Raw genomic sequence first — 22801 nt, forward strand, 5'->3', positions numbered from 1 at the left:
CAGGGCTACACACTGTGACTCAGTCTCAAAAACACAAAAAAAGAAAATTACTCTAAGCTTGGTATAGTGGTTTACATCTGTGGTATCAGCATTTGGGAGGTAGAAACAGGAGGATCAGGAGTTCAAGGTCATCCTCCATTACAAAGCAAGGTGAAGACAAGCTTAGGCTATAGAAAACCCTGCCTCAAAAAAAGTAAAAATTACCATGAAAATGGACTACATGAGGCTTCATCATACCACAAAAGAAGATCCCTGATCTGAGACCAAAAAGGAAGCAAACACAGTCACATATAAGGTAGATCTCAAAACCCAACCCAGTCCACCCCTTTCTTCAGAATCATACACTCATGTTCTCAAGTGCAGAGCAAAAAACATGTCACTATTTTTAGCAGCCCTCATGTTAAAAGCAGTTTGTAAACAACTGTGAATGTGATGTAACAGTCTTGTAGATCTGAGGGTTCCCCTAGTCCACTGGCAGTCATCCTAGTTCAAACACAGAAAGCTCCATACTAATATAATTTCCAACTTGTGGTTACAACAGAGTTAACCAGAGAGAGAGAGAGACCCTGCTATATATAACTACCTACAAATTGTTTTTCAAAACATACAATACAGATAATTCAATTATTTAGGAACTCAAAATCTAAATAAGTATAAGAAGTAATCCTTCCCATAATCAGTGAGTCAGTGATAACTTCAGAATCCAACACTCCACCTAATGAGACCATTCTCCTTAAGAGGAGGTCCCCATATCGAACAGTGGTGGCCTTTAATCCCAGCACTCAAGAGGCAGAGGCAGGTGGATCTCTGAGTTCAAGGCCAGCCTGGTCCATAGAGCTAGTTCCAGGACAGCCAGAGCTACACAGAGAAACCCATCTCAAAGGAAAAAAAAAAAACAAAACAAATGAAAAAGAGGAGGTCCCCAAGAAAAATGAAATCCTCCATGTTTATACAAGGAGAAATGGTAAACTGAGGGGGAAACAAAGCTCACGCTCTCTCAATCAAGTCATCATACTGGTTTTCACTAAGGCTGACCTTGAACTTCTGATCTTCCTGCCTCCACCTGCCAGGTGTTGAGAGTACAGTCCTGCACCATCATACCTAGCTATTTTGCTGGTTTGTTTTGAAGGAAATTTGTAAGTCAGCCTAAGTTTTAAAAAGCAAATCAAAACAGATGAAAAGCCAGGCGGTGGTGGCCCACACCTCTGATCCCAGCGCTTGGGAGCCAGAGGCAGGTGGATCTCTACGGGATCCGATTTACAGATCCAGTTTGAAGACATCCACGGTTATACAGAGAAACCCTAGCTGTACACTGTGAAAATGCATTGCTCTCATTGTTAATAAAAAGCTAACTGGCCACTAGCTAGGCAGGATTTTGGGGGCAGAGAGCATGCTGGGAAGAAGAAGGATAGGGTCACAGGAGTCACCAGCAAGACAAGGAGAGGTGCTGTGGGATGTCTTTCAGTACCTGTGAATATGTGTTAATAAAGAAGCTGCTCTGGCCTATGGTGAGTCAGGTTATAGCCAGGCAAGAAATCCAGGAGAGAGACAGGAAGGAGAAAGGCAGAGGTGGAGGAGACGCCAGCCACTGCCAGGAGAAGCAAGATGTGAAAGTACCAGTAAGCCATGGCCATGTGGCAACTTATACATTAATAGAAATGGGTCAAGTTATAAGAGCTAGCTAGCAAGAAGCCTGCCATAGGCCATGACATTGATAATTAATATTAAACCTCTAAATGATTATTTTATAAGCAGCTGTGGAACCCTGGGGCAGGGTGGGACTGGAGAAACCTTCCAGCTACAGAGAGGAAACAGGAGGTACAAGATGAAAGAGAGGTAATGTCACATGGCAGGATGTAGATTAATATAAATGGGTTAATTTAAGTTGTAAGAGCTAGCTAGTAATAAGCCTGAGCTATTGGCTGAGCATCTATAATTAATATTAAGTCTCTGTGTTGGTCATTTGGGAACTGGCGGGTGGGAAAGAAAAGTCTGCCTACAAATCCTGTCTTGAAAAAACAAAACAAATAAACAACAAATAAAAAGCAAAAATCAATTCCTTAGAGTGATATCATCATCCCTAAGCCCAAGCATCTCCACTTCTGTAATGGATTATGTTGAAGCATATTCTCTTCTAGAGAATTCTAGGTCCTTCTAGTTATGTAAAATATAAGTCAAATACACATGCATTAGTCCATAAAATGGTGTAACTAGTCAAGCACAGAATATACCCCCAAACCCCAAGTGATACCCACATAAGAACCTTTCTGACTCTTTTTCCCTATTGCAAAGTGTATAGTGAGTAAGGATGGCTATTAGGTAGGTAACCAGATTAATACAGTGTGTGGTTAAGTTAAAATGTAGTGCAGGCTAACCTGGGATCCACCATCCTTCTGCCTCAACTTCCCAAGTGATAAGATTATACACAACCACAACTGGCTTTCAGATCCCTATTAGATTGTTGTTTTGTCTGGTTTTGTTTTGAGACTGGCTCGCTCTCTCTCCCCGAAGTTCTGGAGCTCACTACGTAGACCAGGCTAGCCTCAAACTCAGAGATCCTTCTGCCTCTGCCTCTCAAGTTCTGGGATTAAAGGTATGTACCACCACACCTGGCTAGATATTTGTTTGTTTTAGGGTCTCACTTTGTAGCCCTGGCTGGCATGGAACTTAGTAATGTAGACCAGCTGGTCTTGAACTCACAGAGGTCCAACTACCTCTGCCTACCAAGTGTTGAAATTAAAGACATGGGCCACCACACCTCCGACTGCCAAGAATTTAATGCCAACCTGTGCTATATAGTGAGTTCCAGGCCAGTCAGGACTACAAAGAGATCCTATCTCAAATAGATTAGGGGAAACCATACTCATTTCAATTAATTTCAACTGCATTACTTACTAATGGCCCTCATGAAAGAGAATGAGTGGGAAATAAAACCAGAAGCTAAAACTTTAATTGAATTATCCACAATGTGATATTATTCTCAGGTGTCAGGCTTAGCCTACAGTACAAAAACCATCAAGTTAGAGAGATGAATACACCAAAGCCTTTCCATACCATCATGACTGTTGACACTCCCAGGATCATTCTGTCCTTTCCTCCCCATGATGGTTGCCATCTATTACCATATTATTTACCATTGTAGAGGACAAAATATCACTCTTTTTATTTTCCATTTATTATTATGACTCCCTATGTGTGTGCGTGCTCATGCATGCCATGGTGCATGTTCAGAGGTGGAAGTGCATGCATGCCATGGTGCATGTTCAGAGGTGGAAGTGCATGCATGCCATGGTGCATGTTCAGAGGTACAGCTGGTTCTCTCTTTCCATCTTTATGTGGGTTCCAGAGGTTAAATTCAGGAAGGCAGGCTTGCATGGGGTAAAGCACCTTTAATGGCTAAGCCATCTATCTCCCTGGCCCCCAGCCCAGATCCCATGTTTATTTTTTCTTTAAAACCGGGTCTTATTGCTTTGTGACCCACAGGTGCTGGAATTACAGGTATATGCCACCATGCCCAGTCCCAATATTTTTGTTGTTTTTGTTCTTTTGAGACAAAGTCTCTCTATTGTAGTCCTGGTCCTTGATATGTAGTTCAGGCTGGCTTTGAACTCACAGAGGTCCTCTTGCCTGTATCTCCCAAGTACTGGAATTAAGGCATTTGCCACCATACCTGGCCCAATACCTTTTTATTAGCAATTCTATTTACTTGTAGAACTTCAGGACTGAATGGAATGTGAAGATCATATATCTCCCTACCTCTATTTTATTCTTAGACTGTTTTCAGTTCCCTTCTCAAGCTTGGCTCCTACCTCAAAGTTTCTCCTTCCTCAATACCTATTCCTAGCAGTTTCTCCTACCACAAACTCCTATATCCTCATTGACTCTATAACTATCACCATCCCTATTTCAATATAGCTTTAGTTTCTCCCAACAAAGACCCTTAGTTTTAGTCCTCAATCATAACTAGTCACCTCAGTGACTTCCAAAAAGCCTTCTTCAGCTAAGCCATCTGTTGGAGCCTGTGTCCAGCACAGGTCCCAGATCCTAACTCACCTCTGTACTTACTTCCCTGCAGTTCCTTAATCATAGAATCAATACAGAAAGAAATCTCAGAAAGAATCCAATCCATTGCTTCTCAAACTAAAAAACAATGGCCGGGCTGGAGAGATGGCTCAGAAGTTAAGAGCACTGACTGCTCTTCCAGAGGTCCTGAGTTCGATTCCCAGCAACCACATAGTGACTCACAACCACCTGCAATGAGATCTGGTGCCCTCTTCTGGCCTGCAAGGACACATGCAGACAGAACACTGTATACATAATTAATAAATAAAATCTTTAAAAAAAATTAAAAAATAAAAAACAATGGCAAAAAGCTGGACATTGTGGCACATGCCTTTAATCCCAGCACTAGGGAGGCAGAGGCCCAGAGATCTCAAGAGTTCAAGGCCACTATGGTCTGGATGGCCCAAGCTACATAGTGAAACCATATGGCCACTATGGTTCCAGGACAGCCCAAGCTACATAGTGAAACCATGTCTCAAAAGACCAAAAAACCAGGACCCAGCAGTGGGGGCCCATACCTTTAATCCCAGCTCTCAGGAAGCAGAGGCTCTGTGAGTTCAAAGCCAGCCTAGTCTACAGAGAGTTCCAGGACAGCCAAGGCTACACAAAGAAATTCTGTCTAAAAAGAAGGAGGAGGAGAAGGAGGAGGAATAATAATAATAATAATAAGAAGAAGAAGAAGAAGAAGAAGAAGAAGAAGAAGAAGAAGAAGAAAGAAGAAAAGAAAAAGAAAAAGAAAAAGAAAAAGGCCGGGCGGTGGTGGCGCACGCCTTTAATCCCAGCACTCGGGAGGCAGAGCCAGGCGGATCTCTGTGAGTTCGAGGCCAGCCTGGGCTACCAAGTGAGTTCCAGGAAAGGCTCAAAGCTACACAGAGAAACCCTGTCTCGAAAAACCAAAAAAAAAAAAAAAAAAAAAGAAAAAGAAAAAGAAAAAGGCAGGTAGCCCGGGCTCACCTTGAGCCCACCAGGCAGTATTACAACTCAAAATACCCATGGCTCAGCCTCCTGGGTGTCAGGATTATAGCTGCGTGTCACCACACCCAGTTTTCAAACTTTAGCTACATTTTACTGCATACACCGTAAGAGGTACAAACCTAACTTTACATCATCATTGCAAACATCCATACCTGAAACCCATTTCATAAATCCTTACTCTGAGAACACAACGGAAGTTTCTATTCTAGTCCAGCTGTCTGTTTTACTCCGTTGCCTAAACTGTCTTCACAACCCAACAACACATACACTGGGACTCGTAGCTGGGAGACGTTAATCCGAACCCGAACTTCCCATTCACTAGTGAAGAAGAGGTAACTCAGTGATGAATCAAGTTTCTCACCCACAGAACTTGGCCTGTAGAATTCAAACTCTTGTCCGCTAAGTCACGCCAGTCTGGTTTCTACTTAAGACCTCTGCCAGGTCACTCACTCACTCAACACTCTGTACACAAACACAACTTCAGAGCACCGACCCCAATTCCTGATCTTACGTTCTTCTCCAACTCAGCCCCTCAAAGTCACTGCTTGTGGGGGAGCGTGCCCTCGCAGCCGCTGCTTCATGTCCCCTCGGGTCAAGCCCCTCTGTCACTATCCATCGATCACTCCGTCCCCCGGCAGTCATTGCTGCCTACTTACTCGGTCATGGTCCCGTCGCAGCCTCTGCCTCGTGCTCTCCGAGGTCAGAGTCCCTGGCATTTACTGCTCCGGGGTCGCAGACCCCCTCACCAGCAGCCACCCCTGGGTCACAGTCCTCCTGGCTGTCATTGTACCTCGGTCACAGTAGCCTGGCAGCCCTGCTTCACACTTCCCTGGCTGTCACTGACCTACTCTTCAGTCACAACCCCGTCACGGTCCCGGTCGGCGTTTGTCCACGCAAGCAAACACTACCCCGGGGTTCCTTACCGCAGCCCTCCCAGGCTCCAGTCCCGTCCGATCCCTTCCTCGCGCCGCGTCACCGACTAGCGAAGTCAAATAGGTTGCGGGGAGACGCCCGGGAAACATCTGACCGGACTGCGGACCGGAAGTCCCGCCCACCGCCCGCCCTCTTGTCAATCCCTCCACCATATCCCTGAAAACCACAACTTGACTTAGTAGTTCCGCTTCCAGCGGGGGCCGGGCCGGTGGAGTGACGGAGCAGAAGCACCGGAGACAGGCGCGGGGTCAGCAGCCCCGGAATACCGGATGTGTGGCGCCTCCTGCCGGCGGCGGCTCGCTCGGCCTGGGGTCTCCCGGCGTCCCTTGCGCCCTCCGCCCCTCGCACTCGTTCACACGGGTGGTCCTGACATCCCACCTCCCCGAAGAATTCGAGTCTGCTAGCCGTGTCCGGGGGATGCTCGGGTCTGAGCATCTTCCGGTTCTTTTGACCAAGGTTGGCCCACCAGAAAGTGATCCCTCCGAACTGACTGAGAAAGTAGTTGAGCAGCAGTAGAGACGAGGGCACGGGTGGGAAAATGCGTGCATCAATCAGGGTGTGCAGTCAAGAGAAGGAACTTCCTACGGTGAACTCGGGGAAGGATTTTGCTTTGTAGAGGTTTCTTTTCCTCTTGTAAGATTTGTGCGGGTTCACAGAGGCCATAAACGGGGCCACAGATATCGTGGAGCTGGAGTTACAGGCCTTTGAGCACCTTTATGGGTGCTGGGACCTGAACACTTTTCACTGGAAGATAACCAAGAAGAAAGAGCCTGGGCAAACATGTGCATCTGCTGAGGTGCTTCCAAGGAGAAAAATGATTAAACTCTGACACACACACCCCTTTAAGTTCAAGTAGGTATTTGGACACAGCATATAAAAGGGCCCAAATAAAGACAGCTAGCTGGAGGAGACACCAAGGGCCTCTCTGGGGAAGATGGTCATCACAAAAATAGTATAGATTGTAGCCAACACAGAAGTCTCCAAATTTTAAGGGGTTCTACTTTATATACAACTTGAAACTTCTCAGACCCTGACACTAAACAAATGTAGTAAGAGCTCAGATAGCATAATAAAGTCAAACCATTAAATATATAAAACCTAAACAACAGATTTTAGGTGCCAAAGTGCCATCTTATTTTTATTTGGTCAGAATATTTAACAACATGGAAAAGTTAAGGTGTCTTCGTAGTCACAGTCACTCCTTCCAAAGATTCAATAGTAGAAACAACCAAACGCTGCTACAACACAGAATAAGCTGTCCTAGAAAACATAAAAAAGACAGAAAACAGAAATCCAGGATGTTAGTGCTAATGAGAAAGTAGGCCAACACAGGCAATTGAAATTAACACTATACTAGTGTTATATACTAGCATAAATATACTAGACCTTTGTTAATTTTCTTTTTAACTTTTTCTTGAATTTTTGGAAAATCTTGATACGTAACCCAAAAGACTTCAACATAGACAATCAAACTTGAAATGATCTTTCTGCCTCAGCCTTCCAAGTGTAGGGATGACAGGTGTGACCCTCCATACCCGCCTTCTTGTCAACTTTCAATTATGAAGATTTCTTCCTTTAAAAACAATGTTTCCAAGGAGCAGCTATAAAGTTGTTTTCCTGAGGACACCTACAAGACTGCTTGCTAAAAGGTAAGTAGGGTAAGAGGGGAGTTGGAAGAATGGATTAATTGAAGCAGTCTATTTGCATGTATGGAAATGCCAGTGAAATCCATTATGTATAATTAACATGCACTAATCTAATATTTGAGGTTGAGGAAGGAGGACAGAGAGTGGGAGGTCAGCCTCTGTAATTACATATATATAGTTAATTATATAATTAATTATATATAGATAATTACATAATTAATTATATATGTATAATTAATTATATGGTGTGATGGTGTATGGCTTTAATGCCAGCTCTCAGTATACAGAGGCAGGATCTGAGCTCGAGGCCAGCTTGGTCTACATAGAAAGTTCCAGGACAGCCAGGGTTATATAGTGAGACTCTTGTCTTAAAAAAATAAAAAACCAGCCGGGCAGTGGTCGTGTGCGCCTTTAATCCCAGCACTCTGGCGGCAGAGCCGGGCTGATCTCTGTGAGTTCGAGGCCAGCCTGGGCTACAGAGTGAGTTCCAGGAAAGGCTCCAAAGGTACACAGAAAAACCTTGTCTCAAAAACAAAAACAAGCCGGGCGGTGGTGGCGCACGCCTTTAATCCCAGCACTCGGGAGGCAGAGCCAGGCGGATCTCTGTGAGTTCGAGGCCAGCCTGGGCTACAGAGTGAGATCCAGGACAGGCACCAAAAAAACTACACAGAGAAACCCTGTCTCGAAAAACCAAAAAAAAAAAAAAAAAAAAAACCACAAACAAACAAACAACAACAACAAAAACCAGGCTGGAGAAATGGCTCAGTGGTGAAGAACTCTTACCGCTCTTGCAGAAGACCTAAACGGTTTCCTGCACCCACATCAGGTGGCTCACAGGGGATCAATCTGATACTCTCTTCTGACCTCTGGGGGCACCTCACATGAACATACCCACAACACACACACATATATATTTGTATATACTTATAAATATATATTTTAAAATAATTTTAAAGACAGACAATGAGGTAAAATAACGGAAGATAGATAAAGAATCAGATTTTTAAATTAATGTGAATGAAACTTTAGGTAATGCATATTCATTACCCAGAGCAAGGACTATAGAATACTATGTAATGGTATCATAATATGGACAGTAACAGGATATTAGCATCCACTCTGGATAGAGAAGACAGCTTCCCACAGGCTAGGCAAGCTCTTTGAACTTTTTTTTTTTGGAGCTGAGGATCAAACCCAGGACCTTGCGCTTGCTAGGCAAGCGCTCTACCACTGAGCTAAATCCCCAACCCCTGCTCTTTGAACTTTTTACTTTGCAATAGGATCCTCACTAAATTGAACAGGCTAGTCTTGAATTCATTCTTTGCTAAGTGATCTCCAACTGGAGATCCTCTTGCTTCAGCCTCTTGAGTGCCTGGAACTAGAGGCCTGCATCACCAGGCCGCCCAGCTTTACTTGTTCATCTTTTAGCTTACAAATCACAAGTGCTTTGCAGAGCCCAGTTAAACTTGTTAATATTTTAAAGAACTTACTACAGGAGTTCTAGCTGACTTAGCAACTAATGGCTGTCATACAAACTTACTCCAGCCCGGTAGCAGTGAGAAAAACAAGCTGAACTCAAGTACCTAATTATCAGCCCGAAGCCAATCCTTTGGTGGGCAGCCTCCAGTTCCGTGGCTGGGTGTGTGTGTTCTAACAACAACATATCTGCGGTGGAAGACTTGTTCGGTTTTTTTTATTTGCATTTATTCACAGAGTGACACTTTGGTTTTGTTTGTGGGGTTTTACAGGGGTGGTTTTGGAGGGTTTTCAGATAGGTCGTATGTAGTCATAGCCTTGGACTTCTTACCCTCCTGTCTCCAATTCCCAAGTGCTAAGATCAGAGGCATGTTCCACCACATCCACTTTAGAATGACACTTTTGTAAATCCTGGCAACTAGCAGGAGCATGTGGGAAACCGTCTACAGACTGAGAATCACTGATCCAAACTTCAGCTTATTGATCAGAATCTACTTGCAAAAGGCCCTGGCATCTATACTTTTAAAGAAGTTCCCTCAGTATTAGGAAGCCACACTCATCTCTGGAAGGCCTACTTTCTAATATTCATGATGCAATCTCAGAATAATCCAGTGATTTCCTTCAAGTCAATCAAAGTGACGCAGCTGGAAATGAACCCCTTCCTTGTTTACACAGTTCGATTTCTGTTCTGCTCTGCTAACTACGACTCTACTAATAACAACCTGAGAGTACTTTAGTATGGGGTGATTTCTGGAAGCAAGTATCAGTAAGTTACCTGGAACACCCGTACCAATAACTTACCGCTGTTTAAATGAAACCTTTTTGTGCTTGTTTGTTTTGGGTGTCTTGTGTGTATGTATGTTTGCTGAATAATTTTTTTTTTTTATTTTTGAAATGGTTCTCATGTAGCCCAGGCTAGCTAAGGATGACTTTGAACTCCCGATCCTTCTGTCTATACAGCCTCCCCACCCCCAGGTGCTGGGAACATTGACATACACCATTATGTCCAGTTCAGCGAAAGTGATAGGGGAAAGAAAGGATAGATGGGGTACTTTCATATTCTGTATTATAAAACACATTTGCATTTCATATTGTAGAAGGGGATCTGCATGTATGTGTGAGCACAATAAACCATTCATTGTTTTTGTTTGTTTGTTTTTGGAGACAGAGTCTATGTATTCCAGGCTGTACTGGAACTAGATTATAGACCAGGCTGGCCTTGATCTGCCTGCATCTGCCTTCTGAGTGCTGGGATTAAAAGTGGCCACTACAATGCCCAGTTAGTTGTTGTGTGTCCATCCCGTTCCCCCCCGCCCCAGCTGAGGACCGAAGCCAGGGCCTTGAGCTTGCTAGGTGAGCACTCTACCACTGAGCTAAATCCCCAACCCTAGTTGTTCTTTAAAAAAAAAAAAAAAAAAAAACCTATTATTTATGTGTTTGGGTGTTTTGCCTGAATTCATGTCTCTGCACAACATGCATGCAGTGCCCGCTGAAGCCAGAAGAAGGTGATGGATCCCCTGGGACTAGTGTTACAAAAAGTCTGGAGCCACTGTGTGAGGACTAGGGATTGAACCTGGGTCCTTTAGAAAAGCAGCCAATGCTCTTAACTGCTGAGCCATGTCTCTATCCCCTAGAGGAGTATAAGGTTGTTATCAACAGAAACTACTTTTACTCAGTATTTGAAGTTCCTGAGCCCATATGTCAACTGAATGAAGTAAGCATGTAAGGTATGTTAATGGGAGACATAGGCATCACGGGTCTCCAAAACATGGCTGAGCACCTAATGAGAAGGGTAAGAGTGAGCTCCAAAACGATTGACTGTCTTTGTCTCCTACCCAGTCCTGTTTCTCCCTGTATCATCTGCTCCTGAAGAGGAGATGCAAGACACACTTTAGAGGATGCCGATCTGCTATCATCTCAGATTGCCAGCTCTCTGAAAAAGCAGAGATTCAATTCCTGTTTCTGTTCCGGCACCTGTGAGCAGCCAGGCAGAAGGAGCTCTGGTTTTCCAGTTACTTCTTTCTTTACAGCTCCTTTTTTTCTCTTTAGTTTTGAGAAGTGGTTTTAAGATAAAGTAGCTAATTTTATTATCAAAAGAAAGTCATCTTTGCTTATAGAATCTTCATCCAAATTCTCTTGTAGCTCAGTGAAGTGTGATATGTTCAAATGAACAGATAGTTTTAACCTAAGATAATTATTACCCTCATAACGATTATCAGGACTGGGTTTTTGGAACACAGTGATTTATGGAGGGGTGTGGTTTGAAAGAAAATGGCCCACATAGTGAGTTGTGGCCTTGTTGGAGGAAGTGTGTCACTGTGGAGGCAGGCTCTGAGGTCTCTTTTGCTCAGTGTGGCAGAGCCAACTTCCTGTTGCCTGCAAGATGTCGGACTCTGAGCTCCAGCACCACGGCTTGCCTGTATGCTGCCATTGCTCCCCACCGTGATGATAATGGGCTGAACCGCTAACTTGTTGTTTCCTTTGTAAGAGTTCCCCAGGTCGTAATCTCTTCACAGCAATGGAAACCCTGACTAAGACAGGAGGTTAGGACGGCCAGTCTTCACTATCAGCTTGACTAAGTGTAGAGTCACCTCAGATACACTGCTGGCAAAGTCTGTGGGAGCATTTCTAGAGAGGGTTAACTGAGGAGCAAAGGCCTGCCCTGAACATGGGCAAGTCCTCCTGCCGCAGTCCCTAACTACCCCTGCGGCTGCCAGGCCCTGCTGCCAGGCCTCCCTCACAACAGTGGACTCTACTGCCTGAACTGGAAGCCAGGCTCAACCTTTCCTCATTAAGTTGCTCTCTGTCAGGATTTGGTCTCAGCAATAAATAAAATAAGTAGCCAATATGGTGGTTTTGGTTTTGGGTTTTGTTTTTGGTTTTTGTTTGTTTGTTTGTTTTGTTTTTGAGACAGGGTTTCTCTGTATGGCTCTGGTTGTCCTGGAACTTTCTCTGTAGACCAGGCTGGCCTCAAACTCAGAGATCCACCTGTTTCTCTCTGCCTCCTGAGTGCTGGGATTAAAAGTTTGTGCCACCACCATGTGGCATGCACACAACTATGCTATTAGAAGCCACTTTATCATATTCCTGCTTTAAGTAGATGTGTCTATGAATTCTGCTTATATTTTTTTTCACAAATAAATAGTAAAATTTAAAATAAAACCACTGATGCTGGGCAGTGGTGGCACACACCTTTTTTTTTTTTTTAAACCAGGCTGGCCTCGAACTCACAGAGGTCTGCCTGCCTCTGCCTCCAGAGTGCTGGGATTAAAGGTTTGCGCCACCATGCCTGGCTCAATGCCGTATACCTTTGGTCCCAGCACTAGGGAGGCAGAGGCAGGTGGATCCCTGAGTGCAAGGCCAGCCTGGTCTATAATTCCAGGATAGCCAGGGCTACACAGAGAAACCCTGTCTCAAAAAAACACAAAAGTTTCAATAAAAGTACCTTATCCACAAATCTAAGAGTGTGTCTCAAAAATACTACAGTATCCTCCCTTTTAGCAGTAAGCTGATAGACAGTGACCGTATGTCCCCAGACAGGAGAAAGGAGTTTCTCAAAGACTTACATTCATGAAGACATCATGGGTGTAATTGTCAGTGTCTGCATCCCAGAAACACCGAGCAGCCATGCTGAAATGCCAATGAAGATGGTCAGCAGTGCCCATCTGAACCATGAATCTGCCACAAGCAAGTTCACTCCCTACAATCTCACAAGCCCACGCTTCCAAACCCTCTCCTGGCACATGGAGAGAACTGTGTTTGTAAAGCAAAGTATGCTGGACAAGAAGGAAGGTCAGGAGTCACAGGTGAGCCTGCTTGCAGCTAGAGGGGAGGCGGACAGGGCTCTAGCCACCTCAGCACCCAACTGGCTGCCTGACAACTACAGGGGTCAACCTCTCTAAGTCTCTGGTACTTGGAGTGGCCCTCCATTATAGATGACGTCAGCTAGGACACTTGTGGGTGACTTTCAGTGGGCTCAATTCCTGCAGAATCATAGGAAAAGAGGTCTTGCAAAGGACCCAACATAATACTTCATCCAGCCTGGTCATTTGTAGAAACCTGTACAAGAAAGTGACAACTCCAAGCTAGAATTCAGTTTTCTGACTAGACCAGCATTAGGAGGCTTAAACCTGTAAAACCAACATTTGGGAAGCTGTGGAAGGTTGCTACTGGAAAGGCCAGAGCAACAGAGTAAGACCTGATTCAAAAACAAACAAAAGCCAAGTACAGTCTTGCAAGCCTGTAATCCCAACACCTGGGAATCAGAGGCAGAAGATCTAGAGTTCAAGCTCACCCTCAGCCACAAAATGACCTTGAGGCCAGTCTGGGCTACAATGAGACCCTGTCTCAGAAAACAAAACAAAACTAGAATTTGAAAATACCCTTAGGGGCAATAGGGCTATAAGTACATGGCACTGTATTTATAACTAAGAAAGCTAAATTGAAGAATAGTCTTTAGTTCCTGTACTTAGGCATATAATGAAATTTTAGATAATGATTTTTCTCTTTTTCTTTTCTTCCTTCCTTCCTTTCTTTTTTTAAGACAGGGTGTCTCTATGGTTCTGGCTGTCCTGACACTATGTAGACCAGGCTGGCCTCAAACTCACAGAGTCTCTTAGCTCTGCCTCCTGAGTGTTTGACCCTACACAGTGTCTTGAAAGGATGGAAGAAGGAACTGGTGCAGCATGGCATAAAATGGAGGTTAAAGGGTAACTCCTGAGAGCTGGTCCTCTCCTTCCACTAAGCTGAGTCCACAGGGCAAACCTGGGTCGTCAGGCTGGATGGCAGGTGTCTTTAACTGGTGAGCTGGCTCTCCAGCCTCCCAGTACTGTTTGGAGGTTGGCCTGACTACATCTAACAAAGTCAACCCAAATCAGCTTAAGTTTCAAATACAAAACACTGTTCTGAAGACGCTTCTAGATTTGTGGGGGCGGAGACTATAGTGAGGTGGTAGATCCCTTACTTCCTATGTGTAAGGCCTTAAGTCCAACATCCCCACCCCACAGACTGCAAACCAAATAATGTGGGTTGTCAGGATGTGAGAGTCAGGCCCTGCGGACAGAGGGCTGCTAAGTGATGCTGGCACGCAAGCACATCCCAGTCCAGAGCATGCAACAGGAGTGTCATGACTAAGAGGTGACTCTGAGGACTTCAGCCTTGGAACCCACCCAGACTGTCAGCCTTAGCACTCAGTTACCAGAAGCTCTTCAGTTCACAGCTGCATCTGTTAAACCGTCCTTCTCCTTCTTGCAAAGACAAAGGCTTACTGAATTATCTATCCACACAATGGATAACTCCCAAGGAACAGAGATATGACAGGAAAATCCATCTACTCACAATACTCCTTCACCCCTCTGTTCTCCAATCACTACTTGAACCACCATTTTATACCGGTCATATCCCAGTTCTAGAAAGGAAAGAAAAGAAAAGGAGGTTATCTCTATTCAAGTACGTAGTAAAATGACCTACTGAACACAGATTCTTCCAGAATAGACGTAAGCACTCAGTCCATGGGTACTCACGGAGTACGATAGTGAGATCAGAGGTCCAAGACCTAGAGATAAACCCTAGCTATAAAGTTACCATGCAGTAAGCCCACAGCGCCTAACTTTCCCTTTAAATGTCTCCAGTCTGTTAAAGGGGGTGCTCTCAGCTGTTAGTCTGTTGTAAGGTGAGCTGAGGTTTGGTATAATAACACACAAAGCTCCTAACCTAGTGCTGGTACATTAGGGTCTTTAGCGAACCTTGGCCCCTTTCTGAGATTACCCTTCAAGTTATAAAAATAAGAAAACATTCTTCTTGCCTTGGGGACCAGAGAGCTCATAACAGAACTCAAAGGTAGACAAAAAATAACATTTATTTCAGGAGGGGCATGTACAAGGTGTATCAGTACTGGGAGTTCTTCACTGTGTTGGGGGGAGCAGAGTGGGGGGGGCAAGATCAGAAAAAACTTCACAGAAAATGTGCTAAATAGTAAGAATTTGCCAGGTAAAGAGAGTCTTCATTCTATGGAGAGGGAATAAAAAACACAATTGAGAATGGGGCTGGAGAGATGGCTCAGAGGTGCAGAGTGCTTGCTGCTCATGCAGAGGACCAGAGTTTGATTCTCGGCACTCACAGCAGCAGCTCACAACGACCTCTCAATCACCTCTATCTTCAACTGCAGGGAATCTGATGCCCCGTTCCACAGGCACACATGCATAGAAATTAAAAAATAAAACTAGGTAGCTGGTGAGAATGGGATCTTCAGGAGACGAAGCTATGCGTTAAGGTGGAGAGGAAGAAAAGGGAGGAGGAGAAAGGAAAGAACTGCACGTGTAACCCAGCACTCAGGAGGCTGCAGGAAGAGGATTTCAAGATCAGGATTCATGACAGCACAGTAAACTGGACAAGCGACCTGAGGACTACAGATACCGTCCAGGGGCAGCGTCAACAAAATTCTTAGAAAAGAGCCCAGGTTGTTGTTGTGTTTGTTGTGGTCGTTGTTTGGTTTGGTAGAGCCATGAACTCAGTGCAGCCCTTGCTGATCTCACACTTATTAACCTTCCTGCTTCAGCCTCCTGAGTGCTGTACCTACAGGTGGGCACCACCACCCCGCTCTCCAAATTACTGTTTTAAGAACACTGCACCCTCACTGAGATTCCCCCTTCTCTCTGAATCCCTAACGGCACAGAAACGTAAGAGGGACACTCAATGCTTAGCCCTGACGTCATCATTCTGAAGGAGAAAAAAAAGGCTTTTTTAAAGATTTATTTTTATGTAGATGATGGGTGTCTTGCCTGCAAGTGTGTGTGTGTGTGTGTGTGTGTGTATATATATATATGTAGCATGTACATGCCTAGTGCCCATGGAGGCCAGAAGAGAGCACTGGATCCACTGAAACTAGAGTCATGAACTACCATGTGAGTGCTGGGATCCGAACCCAGGTCCTCTGCAAAAGCAGCAAGTGCTCTCGATCACTGTGCCATTTTTCCAGCCCAAAATATTCTACTATAGTAAGAGAAGAACTTCGAGAAGCTGCAGGTAAATACATAAAAATGCACTCAAGAGTATGAGGCAGGAGGATCACCCAGTGTTTGAAGCCAGACTGGGCAGAGGAAGACCTATCTTGGAATAAAATAAAGAAATAAAGAAATAAAGAAAAAATAAACTTACAGATATTTAGCATGAATGGGAAGTAACAGCTTGAGTAGGTGACACTAAGAACTGTTGACTAGCCAGGCAGAGGCAGGCAGACCTCTGAGTTCGAGGCCAGCCTGGGCTACAGATTGAGTTCCAGAACAGCCAGGGCTACACAGAGAAACCCTGTCTTAAAAAACAAACAAAAGAGAATACTGCAAAGGGTAAGCTAATTGAATGCCTTCAAAGTATTCCCAACTGGTGAATTTCGTTCTTGGTGTTATTTATAGTTGACCTTGACTCTGAGGCACTGGAGCACTGGTTCATTTCAGCTGGCTAAGCATGACTATTTCTGTGATACAGCAGCACAGATATTATAAATGTGTGCCTAAAGTACTTTCTTTGGTGGTGAATTGAGTCCCTTAAAAGAAATGTCAATTAATATTAACTGTGTTATCAACACTGTACCCCAGTGTTTATTTCTACGACACGTGTACTTTCTTAACCTGCTGTTGCTAATAATGCCTCTTGTTTTCCATTGAGTGTATACACTCCAGAAGAAATGCAGGTTTTGTTTTTTTTTTTTGGTTTTTTTTTTTGTTTGTTTGTTTTGTTTTGTTTTGTTTTTTTTTCGAGACAGGGTTTCTCTGTGTAGCTTTGTGCCTCTCCTGGAACTCATTCTGTAGCCCAGGCTGGCCTCGAACTCACAGAGATCCGCCTGGCTCTGCCTCCCGAGTGCTGGGATTAAAGGCGTGCGCCACCACCGCCCAGCTGCCGTTTTCATGTACTGGATGAAAATGGAATACTGTTTTCAGAACAAATCCTCCACTCTTACAGAGTGGCCTCAATGGAATAAAAATGGTGACATTTTTACCAAATAAAATGAAAAGACAGGGAAAGAAAAAAGGAGGTGAGCGCTGGGCTTGTGACTGTGACTCGACAGTACAACTCTTGCCGGCACGCAGGAGGCCTCGAGCTCCACCCCAACAGTACAAGACGGGATGGCACAGATAGAAGGAAGTCACTTTCTGATGCTGTAACATTAAAAATATGGCATGATGGCACATCCCTTTACTCCCAGCACTCATGTGACAGAGGCAGGTGAATCTCTATGAATGCCAGGCCAGCCTGGTCTACAGAGTGAGTTCCAGGCCAGCAGAGCTACACAGTGAGACCCTGTCTCAAAAGGTATTTGTTAGCAAGAGACAAAAGGACAAATTATATCATGCATATGTTTGGCTGAATAAGAAAAGCAGCTAAGCAGCCGGGTGGTGGTGGCACATACCTTTAATCTCAGCACTCGGGAGGCAGAGCCAGGCAGATCTCTGTGAGTTCAAGGCCAGCCTGGGCTACCAAGTGAGCTCCAGGACAGGTACCAAAACTACACAGAGAAACCCTGTCTGGAAAAACCAAAAAAATAAATAAATAAATAAATAAAGAAAGAAAGAAAGAAAGAAAGAAAGAAAGAAAAGAAAAGCAGTTAAGGATTCAGCAAGAAGTGGGCCTGTGACAGCCTGGGAGGGTACTCAATGCCAGACTGACAATCTATAGTGGGCCTGGGACAGCCTGGGAGGCATAGGACAGCCCAGGAGGGTACTCAATGCCAGACTGACAATCTATAGTGGGCCTGGGACAGCCTGGGAGGCACTGAACACCAGACTAAACAGTCTGCAGGCTGGTGGGGAAAAACAAGCAGTAATTACAAGAGAACGGAGGCCTTTCTGATTATCTGGGTTTCTTGGGCATTGGTTCCCTATGATGCTTTCGTTCAAATCTTTCCTCTTTCCTACAGTCTGCAAAATCCCACCTGAGTAAAAGTCACCAAATAATTATAGAATTATAGACACTGAAGAAAATTTTGTCGTTAATAGAATGCATAATTCATGTCCTGGGTTCAAAGATGGGGCAGGGTGCCAGATGGGCAGTGGTGGCCCATGCCTTTAATCCCAGCATTCAGGAGGCAGATCTCTGAGTTCAAGGCCAGCCTGGTCTACAGAGTGACTTCCAGGACAGCCAGGGAAACTCTGTCTCAAAAAAAAAAAAGGGGGGGGGGGAGAGAAATGAGTAGAACTGGGTGTTTGAAGGGAACATCATTTCCAGCTAAAGCCCATGTTACCTTTTAGTTTATCTTTAATGAGTTCTGATAGATGTTTTGTGAGATGAGGCATTTCATCTGGAGAATATTCAGCACTTGCCAGTTCCTCCTTGAGCACGGCATGGATGCAGTCTTTAACCACAGAGGGTCTAAACCTAAGTCAAACAATTTGAGAATATCTAAATGTCAGCTCAGAACCCCAACGTGCCTTCACAGTCAGCCTTTTTGTCATCAGTAACCTTAAAATACTGTATGTAGCTGGGTGGTGTTGGTGGCACACACCTTTAATCCCAGCACTCAGGAGGCAGAGGCAGGCGGATCTCTGAGTTCGAGGCCAGCCTGGTCTACAGAGTGAGTTCCAGGACAGCCAGGGTTACACAGGGAAGCCCTGTCTTGAAAACCAAAACATAAATAAATAAATGAACTACTCTATCTAGGTCTGGGGTGCAGCTGGGTGGTAACAGACTTGCCTCGCATGCCTGTGGCTCCGTTTTCAGTCCCTAGCACAGCCCCCGCCCAACACTGTCATTTACTGCATTCTTTTTTTTTTTTTTTTTTCTCGAGACAGGGTTTCTCTGTGTAGCTTTGCGCCTTTCCTGGAACTCACTTGGTAGCCCAGGCTGGCCTCGAACTCACAGAGATCCACCTGGCTCTGAGTGCTGGGATTAAAGGCGTGCGCCACCACCGCCCGGCTACCGCTTTCCTTAAGCCCTTCTTCCTGTCTCACATTTATTCTGTGTCATGGCCTGTGTGTGGGAATCGGCTCTTTCCTTTCACTACCTAGGTCTCCAGGACTAAACTCAGGCCATCCGTTTGAAGTCAAGTGCCTTTACCAGCTGAGCCATCTCACTGGCCTGCTTAAGCTTTTTCTCGCTCTTGTTTTTATGATTTTATTCATTTTTAGGCCTGTGTGGATGGTTGGATGTGCACCACATGTAACGCTTGGTGCCCTTGGAGTTACGAACAGTAGTGTGCTGTCACGTGGGTGCTGGGAACCAAACCTGGCACTGTGAAGGAGCGGCAAACACTGTTAATCGTTTGCCAGCCCCTGCTTATGCTCTTTCCATCTTTCATAAAACACTAAGCCTCTCTTCAAACAAGTCTCATGAACTCACAGGATCGTTGGTACATATGTTGCTAACCCCATTATGCACTGTTCACAAGAGAAACACAGCTCAGTGCCATTCTATACATTTAGAACATTTCCTGAGGTAACTGAACATACAGTTTTATATATATCCATGGGAAACTGCTGCATGAAGTTGCTATCACATATAGTAAGACTAGCTCTACCTTTTCTTTTAAAAAAAAAAAAAAGATTTACTTATATTTTATGTTTATGGTGTTTTGTTTGCATGTATGTCTGTAGAGGCCAGAAGATAGCATCTGATCTTCTGGAACCATAGTTACAGGTGGTTGAAAGCTGCCATGTGGGTGCTGGGAACTGAACCCCAGTCCCAGCCCTCTGGAGTAGCCAGTGCTCTAAACCACTGAGACGTATCTCCAGCCCTTCACCTTGGTTTCTGAGGCAGGGTCTCTCACTAGGACTTACAGGTAAGGCTGGGATGGCCAGGGAGTTCCAGAGTCCGTTTCTCCAATACTGAGATCAAATTTCCACCACTGGGATCACAAGATGCAATGCTCTTTAACGGGTGCAGGAATTGTTATTTTGTCTTTTTTTTTTTTTTTTTTTTTTTTCCAGAGCTGACGACCGAACCCAGGACCTCACGCGCTTGCTAGGCAAGCGCTCTACCACTGAGCTAAATCCCCAACCCCGGGTGCAGGAATTGAGCTCAGGACTTTATGCTTTCAGAGCAAGCACATGACAGACAGAACTATCTCTACAGTACTCCACCAATCTACAACCCCTCCGAGAATTAAAAAAAAAAAAATCCTCTCGGGCCCAGTGACATGGCGTAGCTGGTAAAGGCCCTTGCAGCCAAGCCTGACGACCTAAATTTAATCTCAGGACGCACATCATGGAAGAACAGAACAGAACCAATTCCCACAAGTTGCCCTCTGACCACAAGTGCACAGTAGCATGAGTGCACCCTACACACAACCCTTTTTCTTTTGTGAGATGAAGTTAGTGATGGATCCTACAGGCTTAACTGACCGCCCTCTTCTAGCCACCAATTGGGGTGGCGGTCGATGCTATATGGGAGGGGCTCTGTATAGACTCTGCACAAGACGCGCGCCAGAAGTAAACGTATCCCGGTACAGGTGAGCACGCGGTAACTCTCGGAGTACCCCCTCCAAGTTGATTGCTTCCAGCCTCTACTTTTCCTGTCCCCGGTGCGCACCCACTAACGCCCCCGAGAGGTCAACCTCTCCTACGCGCTAATCTAGGGCTCCCCGGAAGACCTGCCAATCCACAGCAGCGCTCGCCACGTCGGAATGCCAAAGCCCGCCCAGCCCCGCCCCCTCTCCGCGTCTCCTAGGCGACGCCCGATAGCCGGAGCCCGACTCCTGACCAACGTCGCCCGCCGTGCCCCGTCCGCTACGCGCCTTTGCTGAAAAATGGGCCTCAGAATATAGGTGTTCTCGGGCTCCCCCGAGTTCCTGTCGGCATCGAACAAGCCCTCGGCGCCGCCGACCGATAAGGACGGGCCGCGTGTGGACGCGGCCATAATCGGGCGTCTGAATCCAGAGGATCTCTCGAGCTAGGCCCGGGCGGTTGCTGCGGGCCCCCAGGTCCCGAAGCGCGTCTCCAGAGCAACGGGTCGCTCACGTGACACGCCGTAGCCCAGCCCCCTCTCTGCGCCTGCGCACTGGTTGAGTCTAAGAGTAGTTAGGGCATCTACCACCCTCTTGCAGCCAGCAAGCCGCTGGACGAAACCCAGCCCAACTTCCTTTTGTTTCCTCTGTTCCTGGTTTTTTTTTTTTTTTTTTTTTTTTTTTTTTTTTTTTTTTTTTTTGAGACAGGGTGCATGTAGCTCAGAGTGGCCTCGAATTCACTAGGAGCCGAAGGTGCCCCTGAACTCCGACCTGGACTTCCCCCGGTTTGCGATAACGGGCATGCAACACTGTGCCAAGTTTTATTCTGGAGCTAGAACTCTACCGAGTCACATCCATGCACACTGTCCCTTCTGGTTTTGGACAATTTGTAAATTAAAAGAAGGAGACTTAAATATATATAAAATTTTTGTTTTATTTTTTAAGGCAAGTTTTTTTATTTTAATTGAATTTTTTTTTTGTTTTGTTTTGTTTTGGTTTTTGGTTTTTGGTTTTTCGAGACAGGGTTTCTCTGTGTAGCTTTGCGCCTTTCCTGGAACTCACTTGGTAGCCCAGGCTGGCCTCGAACTCACAGAGATCCACCTGGCTCTGCCTCCCGAGTGCTGGGATTAAAGGCGTGCGCCACCACCGCCCGGCTTTTAATTGAATTTTTTATACACTATATTCTTATCATGCTTTTTCCCGCTAGGTCCTGCCCACCTCCCTGTCAGATCTGAAGGAAACTCTAATTCTCTAAACTCCAAAGGGCAGCCCAAATATCCAGAAACGAGCTCAAGCTGGACTATAGGAATTCTGGCTGTGAGATAAAAGCCAGCATTCCTCAGGAACTTGTGAAACCGGTTCCCTTACCTCTGGCAGAAAGGACATGTCTTCCCAGGCTCTTATCAGCTTATCAAAGTGTATCCTGGCCACCAGGCTCCCTCACAGATAGTTCTGGCCACATCCAGTCTCCTGGCCATGTTCAGTCCACATCTTTCTCTCTGCTCTGGACTCTTTCAAATGCCTCTGGCTGTTCTCTCATATCTATAATAAAGACCTTAATCACATCATGTTGGCAATTTCTTTACTGTCTCCCTTGAATACACTTCCCACCTCACCCTCAATTCAAGGCCCTTTCTCTTTTTTTTTTTTTTTTTTTTTTTTTTTGGTTTTTCGAGACAGGGTTTCTCTGTGTAGCTCCCTTTCTCTTAATAAAAAAAAAAAAAAAAAAGCCAAGTGTGGTGGTACATGCCTTTAGTTTCAGCATTCTGGAGGCAGAGGCAGGCGGATCTAGGAGTTTGTGGCCAGCCTGTTCTAGAGAGGGAGTGTAGGTTGATAAGATATACCCCAAACAAAGCAAAATGAAGCAGAAAGTATACCCAAATGCCATTGATTGTGTAAACTGATGCCACGGCTGCTCCATGATACGGTTAAGGTTTCTACTGTAGATAGAAGAGAACAGCCAGAGACATCTGAAAGAGTCTAGAGCAGAGAGAGAAAGAAGACGGTCAGCAGACTGGGCATGACAAGGCTACCCGAGAGAGGGAAGATCATCAGGGGACAGGGGTAGAGAAATGTGGTGGGAGAAGCAGGAGCGGAAAGAGACAGCAGCAGGAATAGCAGGATTATAAGGAGAAGGAGTAGCTGGGGCAGGGAAGCCCATGAGATGGAGGGGATTTAGGGAAGGGGAGGAAGGGAGAAGGGCTAGGATGCTAGGATGCCAGCATAGACTTTGAAATATGTAACAGGTACTTGTGATGCTGAGGGAGCCTGGAGGCCA

The 22801-nt window shown here is 45.3% G+C and overlaps 2 protein-coding genes across 3 annotated transcripts in view; both read right to left on the bottom strand.

The window, feature by feature from the left end:
• Pcyt1a (phosphate cytidylyltransferase 1A, choline) overlaps positions 1-6088 on the bottom strand; it is a 44594-nt gene extending 38506 nt beyond the window's left edge. The window contains exon 1 of one of the 2 annotated variants that reach the window (XM_059276936.1): positions 5961-6088. The gene's annotated coding sequence lies outside the window, so the exon portion shown is untranslated. Of the gene's footprint in view, positions 1-5693; positions 5900-5960 lie in introns of those variants that run through there. The other variant, XM_059276935.1, reaches the window with a different exon arrangement.
• Positions 6089-7080: 992 nt separating this feature from the next.
• Positions 7081-21039, bottom strand: Dynlt2b (dynein light chain Tctex-type 2B). The gene is made up of 5 exons (XM_059277262.1): positions 20815-21039; positions 18328-18461; positions 14430-14499; positions 12659-12722; positions 7081-7230 (listed from the first exon to the last, which is right to left on the bottom strand). Exons 1-5 carry the CDS (start codon positions 20934-20936, stop codon positions 7183-7185), a joined length of 438 nt encoding a protein of 145 aa, XP_059133245.1. The 5' UTR covers positions 20937-21039; the 3' UTR covers positions 7081-7182.
• Positions 21040-22801: the final 1762 nt, after the last annotated feature.

This window comes from Peromyscus eremicus, chromosome 12 (assembly GCF_949786415.1).
Source record: "Peromyscus eremicus chromosome 12, PerEre_H2_v1, whole genome shotgun sequence".
NCBI lineage: Eukaryota > Metazoa > Chordata > Mammalia > Rodentia > Cricetidae > Peromyscus > Peromyscus eremicus.